The following is a 17,579-nucleotide window of genomic DNA, read 5'->3' as shown; positions in this document are numbered from 1 at the left end:
CACTGGACCACTCAGGAATTTAAATTTTTGTTTTGTTTTGTTTAAATAATGAGGCTCAGAGGACACAGGTTGTATAAAAAAAAAAGTGAAAGGCCCTCAGTCGTGTCCAACTCTTTGCAACCTCATGGACTATACAGTCCATGGAATTCTCCAGGCCAGAATACTGGAGTGGGTAGCCTTTCCCTTCTCCAGGGGATCTTCCTGACCCAGGGATCGAACCCAGGTCTCCCACTTTGTAGGCAGATCCTTTACCAGCTGAGCCACACAAGGGAAGCCCTGTATGAAAAAGACTGTATTCTCTTGGCTTCCCTGGTGGCTCAGACGGTAAAGAATCTACCTGCAAAATAGGAGACCTTAATACCACCGCTCTGGCCAAACTGCTGGAACCAAGTACACTAGATAACAATTCGCTGATTTGCAGTAAAAGTTCATAATTATTTTAAAAATTCAGTAATTTTCAATAATAAAAATGGCAGAAACTTAATAGGAGTGTCAAATTTGCCTTCAATGACAGGCAACTGCTGCATAATCTATCCAAGAAAGGAATGGTTATCAAAAGCCTTGTCTGTAAGTGAATACCGACCAGAGATATGGAATCTTAAGTAACACTTTCATCAAAAAACATATGGATTACTAGTACTGGAAGGAATCTGGCCTCTTTAATTTAGATATGGAACCTGTAACCAGAGAGGCTGACGTGACTTCTAACATGACATTACACAGCAGCGAGTGGAGTGGCGGACTAGGTCCCAGGTCTCTCAGATACGAATCCTTGCTCTTTCTATCCTATCACACTGCCTCCCTTCCTTGCTACATCTTGTTGGAACTTGATGGAGCCCTTTTTAAGCCTGAAATGCATTTAGAATAGAATGTGTTTGCAAGTTGATATTATAATTATTTGGATAGAATGTGGGGGACTGGTTAGATCCCAAGTGGTTGTGCTTCATTCCTGAATGTTTAGAGCTCACAGTGCTGGGGGGAGACACTTGGCCAGGTAGATCTGCATTCCTGTCTTGTTCTGGTGTTGGCAGCTGCAGTGAAACTAAATCACCCAAAATATGTGCTCAATAAACAAACTTTGCAGAGAAGTGACGTGGCAACACTTAACAGGAGTCTAAAAATGTTTTTATCATTTAGTGCACTAATTACACATGTAGAACTTATCCTAAGGAAATTTTCATAAATGCAGTGGGATTGCTGGGTCACATGGTAGTTCTATTTTTCGTTTCTTAAGGAAACTCCATACTGTTCTCCACAGTGACTGTATCAATTTACATTCCCACCAACAGTGCAAGAGTGTTCCTTTTTCTCCATACCCTCTCCAGCATTTACTGTTTGTAGACTTTGTGATGATGACCATTTAACCCATGTATGGTGATATCTCATGGTAGTTTTGATTTGCCTTTCTCTGTTAATTAGTGATATTGAGCATCTTTTTACATGTTTGTTAGTCATCTGTATGTCTTCTTTGGAGAAATGTCTGTTGAGGTCTTCCACCCAGTTTTTGATTGGATTGTTTTTTCTGATGTTAAATTGCATTGAGCTGTTTGTATATTTTGGAGATTAATCCTTTGTCACTTCATTTGCATAACCCCCATTCTGAGGGTTATCTTACTTATGGTTTCCTTTGTTGTGCAAAAGCTTTTCAGTTTAATTAGGTCCCTTTTTTTTTTTTTTTTAATTCTCATTACTTCAGTGTGTGGCTCCTGCTCTTTGGATCTCAGTCTTATCTGTTAAATAGTAGGTTTGCTATACTGGTCTGTAAGGGGTAAGAAGACAACTGCATTAAAGAAATCCCATGAGTTCATCCTCCACAAGCCCCTTGCCCCCCACTTCCTGTATTACACAGCTAAGTTGTTGGGCATGTTCTTTTTTAAATGGAAAATTGGCTGTGCTAAGGGGGAGCTTCATGGGCCATCATCCCTGAGCAAGGTACAGCGGCCTGGCATCTTACCTGGAAGCCAGGACACCTGAGCTTCCCCTCAGAAGTCCTTTCTCCATTCTGAACCTCCATTTTTATCTCAAGAAATGAGGGATTTGGGTTGAATGGATGAAGGTTCTTTCCTACCAGAAATCTAGCTGTATTTCTCCTAGTCTCCTGACTCCTACGGGCAAAGACCCTACTTCAAGTGCATGGAATACAGTCTCCTTTCTCTGGGCTGCAGAATCGAATCCCACTAGTATAATCAAAGGAGAGACAGCAGAGCCCGGGGGTTCAGAGTACAGGTGGGTTCTCAGCTCAGTCCTTCCACTTAACTGTGTGATAAAATACTTCACCTCCCAGGGGCTCCATTTGCCCCATCTGTAGGTGAGGTTCCTACCTCAAAGCATTGTTAAAGAGAATTAAATGAATGTAATGTTCACAGCGTACTAACAGTGCCTGGCACATAGTATGTGCTTTGTAAAGTGCTTTCTGAATAAAGAAAATTTAACACTGAACTGAGTGAGCTTCTTCATAACTCTAACATCTTCTAACTGCCCCCCCCCCTCCCAACCCGGAAACCTGTGTTCTTTTTCACCTTTTCGGAAAGCTCAGAGCTCCAAGCCCGTAAGCTACCTAAAGGTCTCCTGCAGCTCCCAGGTGCCTCCAGGATGGAGGAGCGATGCCTCAAAAGGAAGGTCCAGGCTGTTCATTCAGGGCCTCCCAGAGGCTCCGAGATGCTGGGCCACTTCTTTTTATTTAAGGATGGCAATTAATTGGGAGAATTAAATTTAAAAAAAAGAACAAAAATAAAAACAACAAGCAAAAAAGGCAAACAGGGTTACAATATTTGTAGGGCATTTTTAATGTTATACTGAGCACAGTAAAGCATTAACCATTCCCACCCACCTCCCGAGCCAACACCCCATAATTATGCCTTTACAAGATAACTGCCAAGGGTTCTGACTCGTTCCAGTCACTCAACCGGTGGAGCTACGTGGGGAGAAGGCGGGAGAATTCATCAGGTCAGGTCACGGTCTGGAACAAGCGAGGATGCCCCCACTCCAAAGACAAGGCCCCTGGGACAGCCCCCTCCACACCCCCTCGCCAAACCCCCCAGCCTTCAACCCTGTAGGCATGGCAGGCCTCCTTGGCAGCGAGGCCCGCCCTTCACCCACCCACTCGCCCGCTCGGCCTCTGCCCACTGCCCTCCACCCCGGCCGAGCCCACCCTACCCTAGAAGTCCAGGGCACCCGCGCACTCGGCGCCCTCCTCCCCGAGCTGGGCCCCGCACCCAGGAGTCTTCACAGGAACCGTTATCCAGTTCGCGGCGCCCCCTGTGAGCTCGAGCCTAAAAGGCTCGAGTCGAAAAGTGGGATCCGGCGGCGACCCGGGCAAGGAGCCCGCAAGGGGGCGCGCGATCCGGGCCCCCGCCAGCCTGCCACGACCCTCCCCAAGCGCCCGCCCGAGCAGGGCCGGCGGGGAGGCGGGGACTCGCTCCCGCGCCACGCAGCTCGACGAATAGGAGCGCGAGCAGCAGGGCTCGGCGCCGACTCCCCTCCGTGGATGAAAATCCGTTGCGCGAGCTGCGGGGATCGGGACGCGCACCAGCGGACCCGCTACCAGAGCCTGCGAGGCCGGCGCGCGCTACCCCGCGGGTCCTGTGCGTGCTCCTGACTGCAGCCACCCAGCCGGCGCGCGTTGTCGTCCGGCCCCGATGGCTCCCGAGACTCCGGCCCAGGGGCAGACCCCCGCCCAGGGGCAGACCCCGCGCTACTTCACCTGGGACGAAGTGGCGCAGCGCTCTGGGCGTGAAAAAGAGCGGTGGCTCGTGATTGACCGAAAGGTGTACAACATCAGCGAATTCGTCCGCCGGCATCCCGGGGGCTCCCGGGTCATCAGCCACTACGCGGGGCAGGATGCCACGGTGAGAGCTGCCAGACGGGGGCACCGGAGGAGGCGGGACCGGACGGCTAGAGCTGGATGCTCAGCGCGCGAGACAGGAAGTTTGGCAGTCGTGACTGAACACCCTCTAGTTCTGGGGAAAGCCGGGAGGCGCAGGAGCGTACCTGTTGCTGGGTGACTGGGTGTGCTGCCAGATCGGGCAAGGGCAGGAGAGGCGGTGAAGAAGTGGAGTCTGGGGAGTAGGGACGGAGGCCGGCAATGTGCACGCACAGACAAAGGGCCGCGCCACCGCTCTGGGGGCTCTGTTTGTGGCCGGGAATCTGCGGTCTCGAAGCGTGGGCAGGCCGGGGAGCAGGGCTAGGAGGGAGAGGAAGCTCCGGGGTGCGGGGCTCCCCGACGGCGAACCTGCCGAGGCCGAGGGAGGAGGGGTCAGTGGCGGGGAGAGGGATTCTTGACCTGTCTGGGTGGCTGGGAGGGAAGCGCAGCGGCGTCTGGACCAAGCGTGCCTGGCTAGGCTGGTGAGTGCAGGTAGGACGAAGAACTGAGTTGGGGGAGAGCCACTGTCTTGGGAACCCCTGCACAGGGTGAAGACGAGATCCACAGGGATGGGGCAGCACTGGCCAGAGACGCCTAGCGCCTGCTTGTGCCCAGGGAGGAATGGGGCCATCGTGCGGAAGGTGGGGAGCCTGCACCAGCATACACTTAGCTAGGACCCACCCGAGAGCAGTCCTGGAATCCTGTGGGGGAGGTCACTCAGCCTCAGTCCAGCAGGGTCTCCAGCTATTCACCATAGCGGACAGCTGTTTGCATTCCTGGGCTCTAAGCCTGGTGCTGGTGGCATCCCTCCCTCGGGCCAGCGCGCTCCCCAGCCCCGATTCTGCTGCTTCCCTCTCTAGACAACCTGCTAGCACCTCCCTTCTGAGTTCCAGAGCTGGGGGGGGGGGTACTCCTTGGGACCCAGAGGTTGGAGCTTTCGCTTCGCTGTGTCCTCTCACCCTATATCCTTCGCCTGGCGCCGCGACCCCTTCTACTGTTCCCAGCTTTCTCTGCTATCTCAGAGCGCCCCTCGGGCCACTAGGGTTCTTGTGATATCGCGGTGGAGCCCAACCGTGTGAGGACCAGCCCCTCCCTCGGTCGCGGCAAGCCTGGGAGGCTGTGCTCGTCTCCGGAGAGACCACTGGGGCGCGCAGGCTGTGGCCGAAGGCGAAGAAGGTGTGGATTGGCGCATGTGTAGACTGAGCAGGCCCAAACCCTGGGGCTTCTTGCAGTGTGATTTGGCTGCCGGGGCCGGCCGCAGCGGGGAGCGCGATTGGTCCGGACGTGTGGTGCCACTGGCCGCCGGCTCCGCCCCGGGTCCCTCCTCGCTAGTGGCTTTGCTAGTGGCTAGGGCCTGGGGGCTGTCTGACCTTCGGGACGTTAATGTCATCAATTTAGTCACTGAGGACCCCACCTTGGAGAAACAGAATTGGTGCGCTAGGGCATGGGGTATTCGGAGTGGGAGGAGAAATATGGAAGGCCCACCGGAACAACTATGGAGCAAAGGGGGAGAAATGCACACGTCCCCTAGTGGACACAAGGAGTCTCCTTCCTCAGATTTCATGAGACACTCAGAGGAAAGGCCAGCACAGGCGCGCCTTTCTGTGGTCCCCCTCCCCGTGCTTCCTGTTCATTGGTGTGGTACCCTTCTTACTAGAACACAGATGCTGTGGGTGATCTTGAATGGTGGACACCAGGGACTAGTCTGAGCAGCTTCAAAGGGAGGCTGCCTGGAGGGCAGTGGTCTCCATTTGAACTTGGGTGCAATGTCCTTGCAGCATCAGGAGGATGGCCTTTGGTGTGAGCCCTCCACAAGTCCAGGGGGCAGGGCTGACTTCCTCACTGTTCTGTCTTCCCATCCTTGCAGGATCCCTTTGTGGCGTTCCACATCAACAAGGGCCTTGTGAGGAAGTATATGAACTCCCTCCTGATTGGAGAGCTGTCTCCGGAGCAGCCCAGCTTTGAGCCCACTAAGAATGTGAGACCCTGTGGTGATGGAGGGGCAGGGGGTAGAAGGCAGGCTTCCATATGCTCACAGGTGACCACAGTCAGTAGTTCTTGCAAATCTTGAGACCCTTGCTTCCCCCTCATAGTTGTTGGGTTTCAGGGCCTCTGGAAGCTGTGGTTCTCACAAGGCCACCACCACTACCATCAGCATCCTCAACCTGAGACCAATCGACTGAGCACTTAATTCTGTGCCCAGCATAACATCATATAATCCACAGTTCCAGATGAGAAAACTGAGGGTCAGAGAGGTTAAGCAACATGACCAAGGATTACGCTGTCAGTAAATAGCAGAGCAGGGACAGAATGATTCTGTTTCACTCCAAAGACCACATGGTCTTAGACCTGATCCCACAGCACCTCTTGTTATCTTTGGCGTTGTGGTACCTTTACCTATGACTGTGGGCTTCCTAGGTTATCACAGTGGGAGTGCCTTGAGCTTAAGAGGGATCTTGGCTGCAGTGCTGGGTTGCACTGGGGAGAATAACAGCCTTTCCACCTCCACTCTAATACAGAAAGAGCTGACTCATGAGTTCCGGGAGCTGCGGGCCACGGTGGAGCGGATGGGGCTCATGAAGGCCAACCGTGTCTTCTTCCTGCTGTGCCTGCTGCACATCCTGCTGCTGGACGTCGCCGCCTGGCTCACTCTCTGGCTCTTTGGGACGTCCTTCGTGCCCTTCCTCCTGTGTTCCTTGCTGCTCAGTATAGTTCAGGTGAGAGCCCTGGGCTTGTTGAGAGCACAGCCTCACCCAGCATCCGTAGGGTAAGCTCTTTGTACCCCTTAGGAGGCCACTGAGGACACAGTAGGAGAGCTGGTGCAGAAGGAGAACCCATCTTCCGTTGTCTGTGGCTTCTCTCTGCTCATCCTCACCACACAGGCACCTTCTGTTTCTCCCGCTGCCTCTCTAGCTGCTCCTCCCAGGGTTCCCTTCTTCTTGTGGCGTGTCTCCTCAGAAACTTCAGATTCTGTCATGGTCCAGGCATGCCAAGAACCAAGATTCTGGTTTCTTGGTAAAGCTTGGCTTCCCCCGCCCTCCGCCACAACACTGCCCCAACACCTGGCTGTCAGAACCCACTTGTTCATTAATCCTCCTGCTTGCCTGAGTTTGTCACTCCATCCCGGTCTGTACTTCTGGATGTTTAGTCCATCAGAAGTCACAGAGGCCCAGAGCTGGAGACTCTGAAGAACAGAGAAGGGATAGTGACTGGCCCCAGCTCTCATGTGAGTCGGTGGCAGAGGCAGGACCCAGACTTCCTGACTCCTTTCCGGATGTACTCAGTTTGGCCAGCACAGGCCAGGTGGATGAGGGAAGGGGGAGAGGCCAAGTCAGTTCAGATGGACGCTGGGCTGCTCTCAGCACTAACCCTTCTCGCTCAGGTCCAGGCTGGCTGGCTGCAGCATGACTTTGGACACCTGTCCGTCTTCGGCACCTCTAAGTGGAACCACCTGATACATCATTTTGTGATCGGTCACCTGAAGGTCAGTGGGATGGGGAGGAACTCTCTGAAACTCGAGTCGATGATGGGCTGCCCAGGGGAGAGGGGACACGAGGCTTTCATATTCACACCCCACTTTTCTGTAGGGGGCCCCTGCCAGCTGGTGGAACCACCTGCACTTCCAGCACCATGCCAAGCCCAACTGCTTCCGCAAAGACCCCGACATCAACATGCACCCCTTCTTCTTTGCCCTGGGGAAGGTCCTCTCTGTGGAGGTGAGCAGAGGTTATCAGTGATGGTCTTGGAGCACAGAAACAAGCCAGCACAGTGGGCTTGCGGGCAAGTGCTCACAATGCTGGTCTGTGTGGGTAAGATTGCGGGCTGGGCTGGCCAGGCGACTGTTTGGAAGTCGTGGGAGGCCATAGGGAATAAACAGGCTGCCAGGACAGCCTAAGTCCTTTGTTGTGAGTTCAAGTCAGCAAATAGCTATTGCAGAAAGGTACCATATGCTGCTAAGGACTCAAAGGATGACCAGATTGCTGTGCAGACGCCGCTCAGCCTTGAAGGAAGGCGATGGATGGTGCTTTGTAGACACCCCCACCCCAGGCAGTCAGCCCCCTGCACTTTGTAATCATCACACTCACATCCTACTGTGTCATCGTCTCCCCCACAACAGCTAGACTGGATTACTCCTCTGTCGCCCATTGCCTAGAATATTCATCCACTGAGTAATTCTTCTGCCCACCTGATTCTAGTCTGACTTTCAGGGTGGTCAGCACTGGGTTTGAGTTGCCATCTGAGGCTGTGAGCAACAATTACATTGCAGCCGCTACTGGATGAATTCCTGAGAGTGGGTGGGAGACCTTGTGAGCCTGTAGTGAGTGCTAGGCGACCGAAGGCTGTGAGTGGCCAGTGGAGTTCTTTGAAAAGTTGATTTAAAACCCTTTGTCCCAAGGCTCTGGGCAGTAGTCAGAGTTTTGCCAGGTCCCCCTCCCCCACTCCATGACACGCTATGACATTTCAGCACACCCAGAATTAAATGGTTGTTAAAAACATTTCAGCTCCAGGCCTGAATTTAAGACAGCCTGGCCCTCCTTCCTCTCTGGCCATGAGAAGAACTCTGTGGGAAGGTTCTGGCAGCACTGGCCATCCTAGCACCAGGAACCCCTAGCTTGAGGCTTGTATTTCCTCTGACCACAAGGTTCTAATTTTCCCACTTCCTGAAAAGAGACTTACTTGGTTTGCTATATGCCCAGCACTGTGCCAATGACACACGGGCCCTGGCCTCCTCTGGCTCGCATGGCTCCTTAGAGAGCAGTGTGGGTTGTTTACTGGGCAGAGCATGAGGCTCCTGGTAGCACTTCTGTTGTCACTATAAAGATTTTTTTTAAAAAAGGACGAGAGTCTTAAGTGGAAGGGAACCTTCTCACACCACTGCCTCTGGTGCTTCTTTTTTTCCCCTCTGTTGTTTCTTGGTACTCGGGTTTTTAGGAAATTCCTTTCTGTAGACACTAAAAATAGAGAATGTTCTGGGACCAAAATAACTCTCTGGAGTTTTGGGGGTTTTTTGTTTCTTGGTTTTTTTGTTTGTTTAGTTACAAGGCTGAGGATAGGCTGTCTGTTAGGAAATGCATGGGTTACAGACTGCTTGGCTCTTGGTTCAGCCTCAGAGGGTCCAGACTGAGGAATGATCCCTGGGCTGACCCAGGAGCATCTGTCCCAGCGCCTCCCAGCTCCCCTGGAGAACAAGGGAAGTGTAGGGAACTCTTCATGCTAAAGATAACTTTACTGGCCTTCAAGAGCTGAAACACAGTGGGGCAGTTATCAGCACTGTGATGGCCATCAGTCTTGATTGCCATTCAAGGAGGCAGCCAGCTCACAGAGCTCCCTTCCGTAACAGCCCCCAAACAAAAAGGCCAGAGTTCTACCCCCCTACTCCACCAAACATGGCAGATGCTTCTCTTCTGGCTTCTTCCTCTTAGTTAATGTTGCTTGGGATGGGATGCTGCCTTCAAAACATATTCCCAGTCCATAGACTTCTCCATCTCCCCTGCCTCCCATCCCTGGGTCTGGTCCATCTCAGATCTGGAATACTGGTCCAGTCGCCTTGCTGGTCTCCCTTCAACTCTACCTGCCCCCTGCGGTTCATTCTCCCCACCACTAGCCAGAGTGAGCCTTTAAAGCGCAAAGCAGATCCTGCCACCTGCTGAAAGCCAACAGGGCTTCCCATCACTTTTGGAATAAAATCCAAACTCCTTCCTGTAGCCTTCCCAGGGCCAGCGTGATTTGCTCATCCCTAGTTTTCTGGCTTTATTGACTATTCTCCCTTTTATATTCCCAGCCGCACTGGCCTTCCTCTGTCCCTTGAACATCCCAAACCTTTGTTTTCTCTGCTTTAAATGCTTTTCCTCCCAGTGTCAGCACTGCTGGCTCCTTCTCATTCAGGTCTCCATTCTGATTTCAGGGCCCCAAGGAGGCCGTATCTGTCTATCCTACCCAAGACACTGCCTTCCTCCCTTTCAGTCATGTTTTACTGTTTTTAATCTGTAATTATCTTCAACTCTGCCTATAAGGTCATTACCAGCTTCCTCTCCTAAGATTATAAGCTCCACGAGGGTAGGAATTTTGTGTTGCTCATCACTGTATCCTCACACCTAGAACAGTGCCAGGCACATAGACACTTAATAAATACTTGTTGAATGAATCAGTTAACGTAGGAAGAATGCTGCACTTAGCCAAAGTGCCTGGCACAGTCTCAGTAAATGTTCTGTCGAAACAGCAAATGGACTTCTGAAGGAAGGAGGAGCTCTGGGGTATCCTGCTCTGGGGTGGAGTTCCTCCTGTACCCTCTGGCCGTCTGGTCACCAGAACCAGGGAGGGCGCGTGGGGCAGAGGGAGTGTTGAAGGAGAGTGCAGAGCTGCGCTGTCATGGTTTTGAGCGCTCTCGTTAGGGGACCCTGGCTGAACTGGCAGCAGCTCGCCTTACCACCTGCTGGCTTTCCAGGACCTTCAGATTGCCAAGCTCTTCTTAGTATGTTTCCTACAAATATTTGGCATACATTGCTTAGCTTTCAAGGGGTTTTATAAAGCTCATGTTGACATCTGAAGAAACCGAACAATTTTGGAGAAGGTCAGGGGCTTGGATATAGAGAGACAGCTGGCCCGTATGGGGTGAAGATGGTTGTCTGTGGAGACGCTGGTGTCAAAAGAGTACCAGATGGAGACAGGAAGGGGAGGTGGGGGCCCCTGGAAACCTGACAAGGGTGTGTCTGGATGAACATGGGGAGCTCTGAGGACCCCCAGGCTCTGCTGTGCTCACGCCTTGTGCGGGTGTGAGCCACCGAGCCGTGTCCAGGGTGTGGTGAGCTTAGCAAGCCCAGCAGCTTGGGCTTCATGCGTCAGGAGCTGGAGGTCAGGCTGGACCCATGGGGGCCTTCTATGGCGCCAGCAAGCTGACGGCCCTGCAGTAGGCTTCTGCTCCTGATCGGGGAAGAGCCAGGGTCATGGGGGGTGGGGGATGGGCGACCAGCCTGTGGGTGCTGACGAGTGTTTGCCTTTCCTTCCCAGCTGGGGAAACAGAAGAAAAAGTACATGCCCTACAACCACCAGCACAAATACTTTTTCCTGAGTGAGTATCCTCCTCCAGCACCAGGGGGGCCGCTGCCTTGGCAGGGGCTGCCAACTGCGGTGTGAGTAGGGAGTAAGCCTCCTGGGATGACAGTGTCTGAAGTAAAGGCTGGAGGAAGTTCTCCTCATGGACCAGGTTACTCCCTGCAAGGGAGCAGTCTACCTTCTAAGGGGCAAAGTCAACAGTTAGGCTAATGTTTGGTCAAAGGTTACTGGTGTTGGGATCAAACTAGTTCCTCCAGGCCCACCCTGGCTTCCACAAGGGAACTGAGTGCTGGGGAGCAATCCTGATTAAACCTGTGAAACTTCACTTTGATTTGTCAAGCACGCACCAGGGTCAAGGTGGAGCACAGCCCAACTCCCCGGGGGGACAAAAGGTAGCTAGGCTAGCAGTGGGAGGATTGGACCGCAAGAGGGAGCGGAAGAGACAATGTTTCTATGGTTGTCTTAAGCTCTTTCTTCCTTTTTTAAAAATACTCATTTATTTGGCTGTGTTGGGTCTTAGCTGCTGCATGAGGGAACTTCGCTTCGAATCACAGACCCTGGAGAGCACCGGCCTCAGTAGTTGAGGAGTGCGGGCTTAGTTACGCCATGGCATGTGGGATCTTAGTTCCCTGCCCAGGGGGCAAACCCAAGACCCCTGCATTACAAGGTGGATTCCTAACCACTGGACCACCAGTGAAGTTGTTAAGCTCTTTCTGAAGACTTCTGCTGCTTTAAAGATCTGCTCCATAATGCCTGTGGTGATGGTTTAGTTGCTAAGTCATGTACGACTCTTGGGACCCCATGGACAGTAGCCTGCCAGGCTTCTCTGTCCATGGGATTCTCCAGGCAAGAATACTGGAGTGGGTTGCCATTTCCTTCTCCAGGGGATCTTCCTAACCCAGGAATCGAACCCAGGTCTCCTGCTTTGCAGGCAGATTCTTTACCAACTGACCTCCGAGGGAAGCCCTTCCATAATGCCTAAAGAATTTTAAACGGCTGTTCAGCCGTTCCCCCAAGGCGGGGATGATTCCATTGATCTCATTTTAGTTCAAGGAATTTATCTTAACTCCATCCCTGTGGAGAAATGGGGATAGGATAGAAGGGTGGGACAGAAACATTGGAAGAAGGCTAGACTCCATGGCACAGCAGGCTAGAAGAGCCATGGGTGAGTGTCGTGACGCTGGGTTATAGGTAACATCAGGGCCCTGCAGAGAAGGGACACAGAAGGAAACCGACTAGCACAGTGGACGGGAGCCCCTTCTTCAGCTCCCAGTACTAAGAGATGCTCTTGCGCCCCTTTCCATAGTCAACCTCCAGGCTGCTTCAGGTTGGGTGGCACCAGCTCATTTCCCTAGTGCAGGGAAGTGAGCTTTCAGCCTGTGGAGGATCAGCAGGGTCCCCCCACTCAACACACACACTTTCCAGCTCCTGTCCTTTCACCCGCGTGGTGGAGCAGCCAGGAGCAGGGGGCTGATGGCTGCAAGGACGGGCATAGGGCCAGGAGAGGGCCCCCAGCAGAGGCAGAGCTGAAGACACGGCAGCTCAGCTCGGGGAGGATGAGCAGCACCTTCTTCAAGGCACGGGTGGAGGGCAGCTTCCACGCCATTGTTTCCCCAGCTGTCCTCTTCCATGGAAGAGAATGCCACGCCCTACTGCTCACCCTCTCAGCATTCATGGGAGATTCTCCTTTCTTCAGGCTGGCATTCATGCCCACTTTCAGTGCCTGGTCGGTCCCAATGGATTGAGGGGGGCGGCTGGAGGGGCGACAGGAGGTGGCAGAGAGGCAGCCCTGTGCTGGAGGCCATCTGTCCCGTAACAGCTGATCCTTGGCGACCCTTCTGCGGCTCACACTCCCACCGATGTCTCCATTTCCTCCCCAGTTGGGCCCCCAGCCTTGCTGCCTGTCTACTTCCAGTGGTATATTTTCTACTTCGTTATCAAGAGGAAGAAGTGGGTGGTAAGTATCCATGGCCCCCAGATCCCACATCCTTTGTCTCCAGTACCCTAAGGGCTGGGAATGGGGTTCCCCAGGGAAAATGCCCCTGGGGTTTACTCTAGGCCTAATTTAGAGCAAAATAGCAGAACCAGGTAGAGACCTCCCATATCTCTAGATGAGATGATTTGGGCTCAGCAGGCAACCTGACTTCTGATGCCCTATTTCATTCAGCGAGTATCTCCTGAGGTCACTGTGCTCGGCATAAAGCAGGGGCCAGGCTGGGTAGGGGGAAGAGGAACAAGAGATGGCCCCTACCCTCAGGAAATGTCTGATGAAGCAGGATGTGATTACAACCAGAGAAGAGGTATAGGTTGAAGGTTCTGGGATTCCAAAAGGGAGCTGACTGCACCTGGCTGGATGGGAGGCATCAGAAAGGACTTCATGACATCACTTTTCTAGCTGGCCGTGGACAGGTAGAGGTGGGGAAGTGGCAATAGACTCTGAGCAGAGAAGCTGGGAATGAATGGGCGAATTTGGGTGTCAGAGGCGGGGAGTGATGTGGGAAATTGATTGACAGTTTGATCAGGGTACTGGCCTGGACTGAGCTGCAGTCCTAGAAGATTCATTTGGCAGCCAGAGGAAGGACAGAGATGGGCTGGGGGGATTGGAGACAGGGAGACCTGGCACCTGTGAAGGAAACCAGCAGGGAGGGCTGGGGGCGCTGCTCGGAAAGGAGCAGCAGTGCCAGATGGCACTGGAGGGGGCGGCTGAGAGAGGCCGCCGCGACGCTCGTCTCAGGGCCGGGGAGAGTGGCTGCTCCATGCAGAGAAACAAGCGCTGCAAGAGGACAGGTGCGTTGTGGCGTCACAGTGCTCTCTTGCCTCTCGCTGCAGGACTTGGCCTGGATGATCACCTTCTACGTCCGCATCTTCCTCACTTACATGCCGCTGTTGGGACTGAAAGGCTTCCTGGGGCTTTTCTTCATGGTCAGGTAGTACTTGATGGGGGAGCAGGGGCTGGCGTAGAGAAGCAGACGTTTGGGAATAACCAGTCTAGTCTGGGAGTGTTGGCTGGGGAAGGTGCTGGGCTGGAGCAGTTATTTGAAGGAGAATGAGAACTCTGGGCTCTGCTTGTAGTGATTTCATCTGGGTGCCTTATCCTCCAGGTTCCTGGAAAGCAATTGGTTTGTGTGGGTGACACAGATGAACCACATCCCCATGCACATCGACCATGACCGCAACATGGACTGGGTCTCCACCCAGGTAAGGGACAGTCACTTGAAAGACCTGGGCATAACACAATTAAAACGGTGGGTGGGCACAGACCCAGGGAAGGGGGTGGGTGGTGGTAACAACAGAAGTTCCCAAACCTTGCCTCGTTAGCTGGACACTTCTCTCCTGCCACCACGTGGAGAAGGGAGTGACCAAAGCAGGCCAGCTTTGCCTGAAGGAGGCTGGGCTGGCCTTTCCATCTGGTACCCAGAGCCATGCTCCCTCTGACCTTCCCCTCCAGCTCCAGGCAACATGCAACGTCCACAAGTCAGCCTTCAATGACTGGTTCAGTGGTCACCTCAACTTCCAGATTGAGCACCAGTGAGTAGGGAGGCCGGGGTGGCAGGGACCTGGGGAGGGTTCACGTAGGGGAGAAAGAGGGGGGTGGTGCGGGGACAGAGGAGCTGGAGCCACTGACTGTCCCCTGTTGTCCCTGAAGTCTTTTCCCCATGATGCCTCGACACAACTACTACAAAGTGGCCCCCCTGGTGCAGTCCCTGTGTGCCAAGCATGGCATAAAGTACCAGTCCAAGCCCCTGCTCTCAGCCTTCGCTGACATTGTCCAGTGAGTATCTGAGCTTGCGAAGAGGGCAAGGTGGCGGGGTCGGTGATAAAGAGTGCGGGGTGGGAGCCACAGCAGTGCTTCCCGGGTCTTCTGGAATGGAGGGTCACCAAGCAAAGGGGCCTTGCATCACCTCTGGAAGGGCCTTGCTGCTGCACTTCTGGTGGGTGGTCTGGCTTTGGGCTCTGCTCCAGCCCATTTCCCTTACCACCTGCCCTCATCTTGCCCCCACAGCTCACTGAAGGAGTCCGGGCAGCTTTGGCTAGATGCCTATCTCCACCAATAACAGTCGCCTCCCTCTGCAAGAAGGGTTATGGCGCCAAAGCAGACGGAGGCTTGAGGGCAATGCCACTATAATCCTAATATTCAGAGGGGGTGGGTTTGAGGAGACAACAGGTTTGCACTCAAACCCCTCCCCTTTATTTTCCAGGCATAGATCTAAGACCCAAAGGGGTAGAGGGAAACACACAAGCCCCCTGAAAGGAGGGGTGGAGCTTCTGGGACAGGGCTGTGAGTTTTCTTTTTTTTTTGTTTGGCAGGTGCAGGTGGCTGGTGAGCTAAGAGGGAGGCGGGAGGGTGTGAGAATAGGGAAGGTCTACTGAGCCCAGAAATCAGGAAGAGATTTAGCACTGAAATTTCACCCAGGAAAGGGAGGTGCTCAGCCCACTGGCCCACTTCTCGGTGCCTTCTCTACCCTGGCTTGCAAACCTCAAGAGGTTCACAGGCTGGAGGAAGACAGAGCAGCTGAACCTCATGGGCAAGATTTAGAATTCTGAGGCCTGGCATAGTGCGGAGCCTGGGAGCTCAGCTCACTCTAGGGCTAGGTATGACCCGTGTCTGCTTCAGACTCCTCAGGAAGCAGTTTTTCCACTTTGAGAAGCAGGGTGGTGGGGGGAGCAGAGGCCAGGGCTGTGCTATTGGAGGCATCCAGCCCTGAAGGATGCTAACACTACTGCATTTGGTCTCGTGTTCCATCTAGGGTACCAAGGGAACATGAGGCTGCCAGTGGGGTCGCTGGCCATTAAAAATCCTTTCAGCTTTTGATTGACCTCTTAACTGTCACCCAAGGGACAGAACACTCCTAGGATGGGGCGTCCACTTGCTCCATAAGCAAGTTGCGCACGTGCAGCACTCAGTCTTCTCCATAGAAACAAACGGGGGCTCCCAGTGATTTCCCTGTACTCCCCTACTTGTAATTCCAAATTTAGTAAAAATAGCAGTCAAGTGAGCACAAGCAACCAGGCCAGGGGAGAGACTGGAATCACCAGGCATGATGAAAACACAAGAGTTCAGTCAAAGAACATAAGGGCTGTGAGAGATTTTCTGTAACAAATTATGTTACAGCATCACTTTTGAGCAGGGGCATTGGGTAAATATAATGACTTCATAGTTCTTATCAGAAATAGGAAGGTAAAAAACAGAAGTCTGACCATCATGGCTGTCCTTTAGAACCCTTACTCTGGCAACTATATTCAAGTGTCTTTCTCTGCTGGAGACCAGGTAGGAATTTAGGAGAATCTCTTAAAAATGTATCAGTCTAACACTGAAATACAATTTTTTAATCTCGTTTTTTTTTTTTTTTTTTAAAGAGTGAAAACAGTTTAACCCATCTCTAGAGAGGGAACCCCAGGACTGTGCCCCACGGTTTATCAGCATTCACATCCCCACCCCCTTAGCCTTTCAGTTCAGGTGAGATCAATTCACCTGTTCAACAGCATCTTCTCTAAGCATATTGAGTATTCTGGACACTGCAAAGAGAGAACCTTAAACTAGAAGAAAAAAGCAGAGGCCTAGGAGCAGTCACGTTTAGTTTAGGAAGAGAATGGCAAAGAGATGAGAGTGATAATCAGGGCGATGAAGGGCCTAGGGCATGTTGGGGTGGGGTCAGAGGCACCACCCACCCAACAGGGTTTGCTGTTACTTAGACTTTTACAAACACACACACACACACAGAGGAAACCAGGTTACAGATTTTAGATCTTTTCCACTGGGGCAGAACAATTGATAAGCAGAATTGGAGTCTACTTCCACTGGCTCCTTTACTCTAGAATAGGTGCTAAACCCAGCTTATCAAGCCATCTGGCTTTGGGCCCAGGCTGCCCAATCTGAGCAAAGCTAATAGGTCTTACTGAGCCAAGTCCAGGTCCTCAAAGCACCTCAACCACTGTGGCCTTCTCTCCTTAGTCTGGCCCAGTGTGGTCTCACATGGCCACAAAGGGACAGACGAGTAACAGAAAGCTCAGAGCTGCAAGATAACGTGAGTGATCTCACAATGACAGGATCCACACCGTAACAGGGATTAGAGAGGATAAGTTGCCTCTCTGGTCATAGATGTGGCAGAACTAACATTTGAACTCACTTTTTAAAAACTCCAACTTCTAGGCTGTCTGTTACTTTCATCTTCCTACCACTCTGCCATAGGCCTTTTAAGTAGACCCTGTGTCAGTATCCTTTTCGTGTGTACCAATTTTGTTACCACATGCCGATGAAGTCAAACTGAGAAATAAAATTTGGACCAAACAAAGGCTCTTCACTTATAATGCATGATGCTTTCCTGTAACTGTTGACAGGGCTGCCTGTACCTCTGCTTCAAATTACTATCTACCTCTACGGCTCTTTCTAGAACATGAGCCCCCTTGGGGTAGAGGACGGATCATCAGGTCCCTCTGAAAAACACCAAGGTTCGGATGAACTGTGGCAGGAAGAAAGGCCAACCCCTTCCCATGACGCTCAGAAATTTAAATACTAGACGGCCTGTGTACACTAAGAGGTTTCAGCGCTCAGTGCAGACAGCCTGTGTCCCTAAGTGGTTTCAGCGCTCAGTGTAGACGGCCTGTGTCCCTAAGTGGTTTCAGCGCTCAGTGTAGACGGCCTGTGTCCCTAAGTGGTTTCAGC

At 52.6% G+C, this 17,579-nt stretch overlaps 1 protein-coding gene across 4 annotated transcripts; it reads left to right on the top strand.

Annotated features, from left to right (window-relative positions):
• Positions 1 to 3,493: 3,493 nt before the first annotated feature.
• FADS1 (fatty acid desaturase 1) lies at positions 3,494 to 17,212 on the top strand. Of its 4 annotated transcripts, none has more exons than XM_043452297.1 (12): positions 3,494 to 3,848; positions 5,730 to 5,840; positions 6,382 to 6,579; positions 7,245 to 7,346; positions 7,450 to 7,578; positions 10,871 to 10,931; positions 12,796 to 12,872; positions 13,745 to 13,842; positions 14,017 to 14,113; positions 14,364 to 14,443; positions 14,562 to 14,687; positions 14,919 to 17,212. In XM_043452297.1, exons 1-12 carry the CDS (start codon positions 3,639 to 3,641, stop codon positions 14,968 to 14,970), a joined length of 1,341 nt encoding a protein of 446 aa, XP_043308232.1. In that variant the 5' UTR covers positions 3,494 to 3,638; the 3' UTR covers positions 14,971 to 17,212. The 4 variants fall into 4 exon arrangements, with proteins under 4 accessions (XP_043308232.1, XP_043308235.1, XP_043308233.1 ...); XM_043452300.1 differs by lacking the exon at positions 3,494 to 3,848 and adding an exon at positions 3,895 to 4,008; XM_043452298.1 differs by lacking the exon at positions 3,494 to 3,848 and adding an exon at positions 4,815 to 5,038.
• Positions 17,213 to 17,579: the final 367 nt, after the last annotated feature.

The sequence above is a fragment of the Cervus canadensis genome, chromosome 29 (assembly GCF_019320065.1).
Source record: "Cervus canadensis isolate Bull #8, Minnesota chromosome 29, ASM1932006v1, whole genome shotgun sequence".
Classification (NCBI taxonomy): Eukaryota; Metazoa; Chordata; class Mammalia; order Artiodactyla; family Cervidae; genus Cervus; species Cervus canadensis.
The sequence above is the reverse complement of the archived record's forward strand: the minus strand, read 5'-3'. Positions and strand labels throughout refer to the sequence as shown.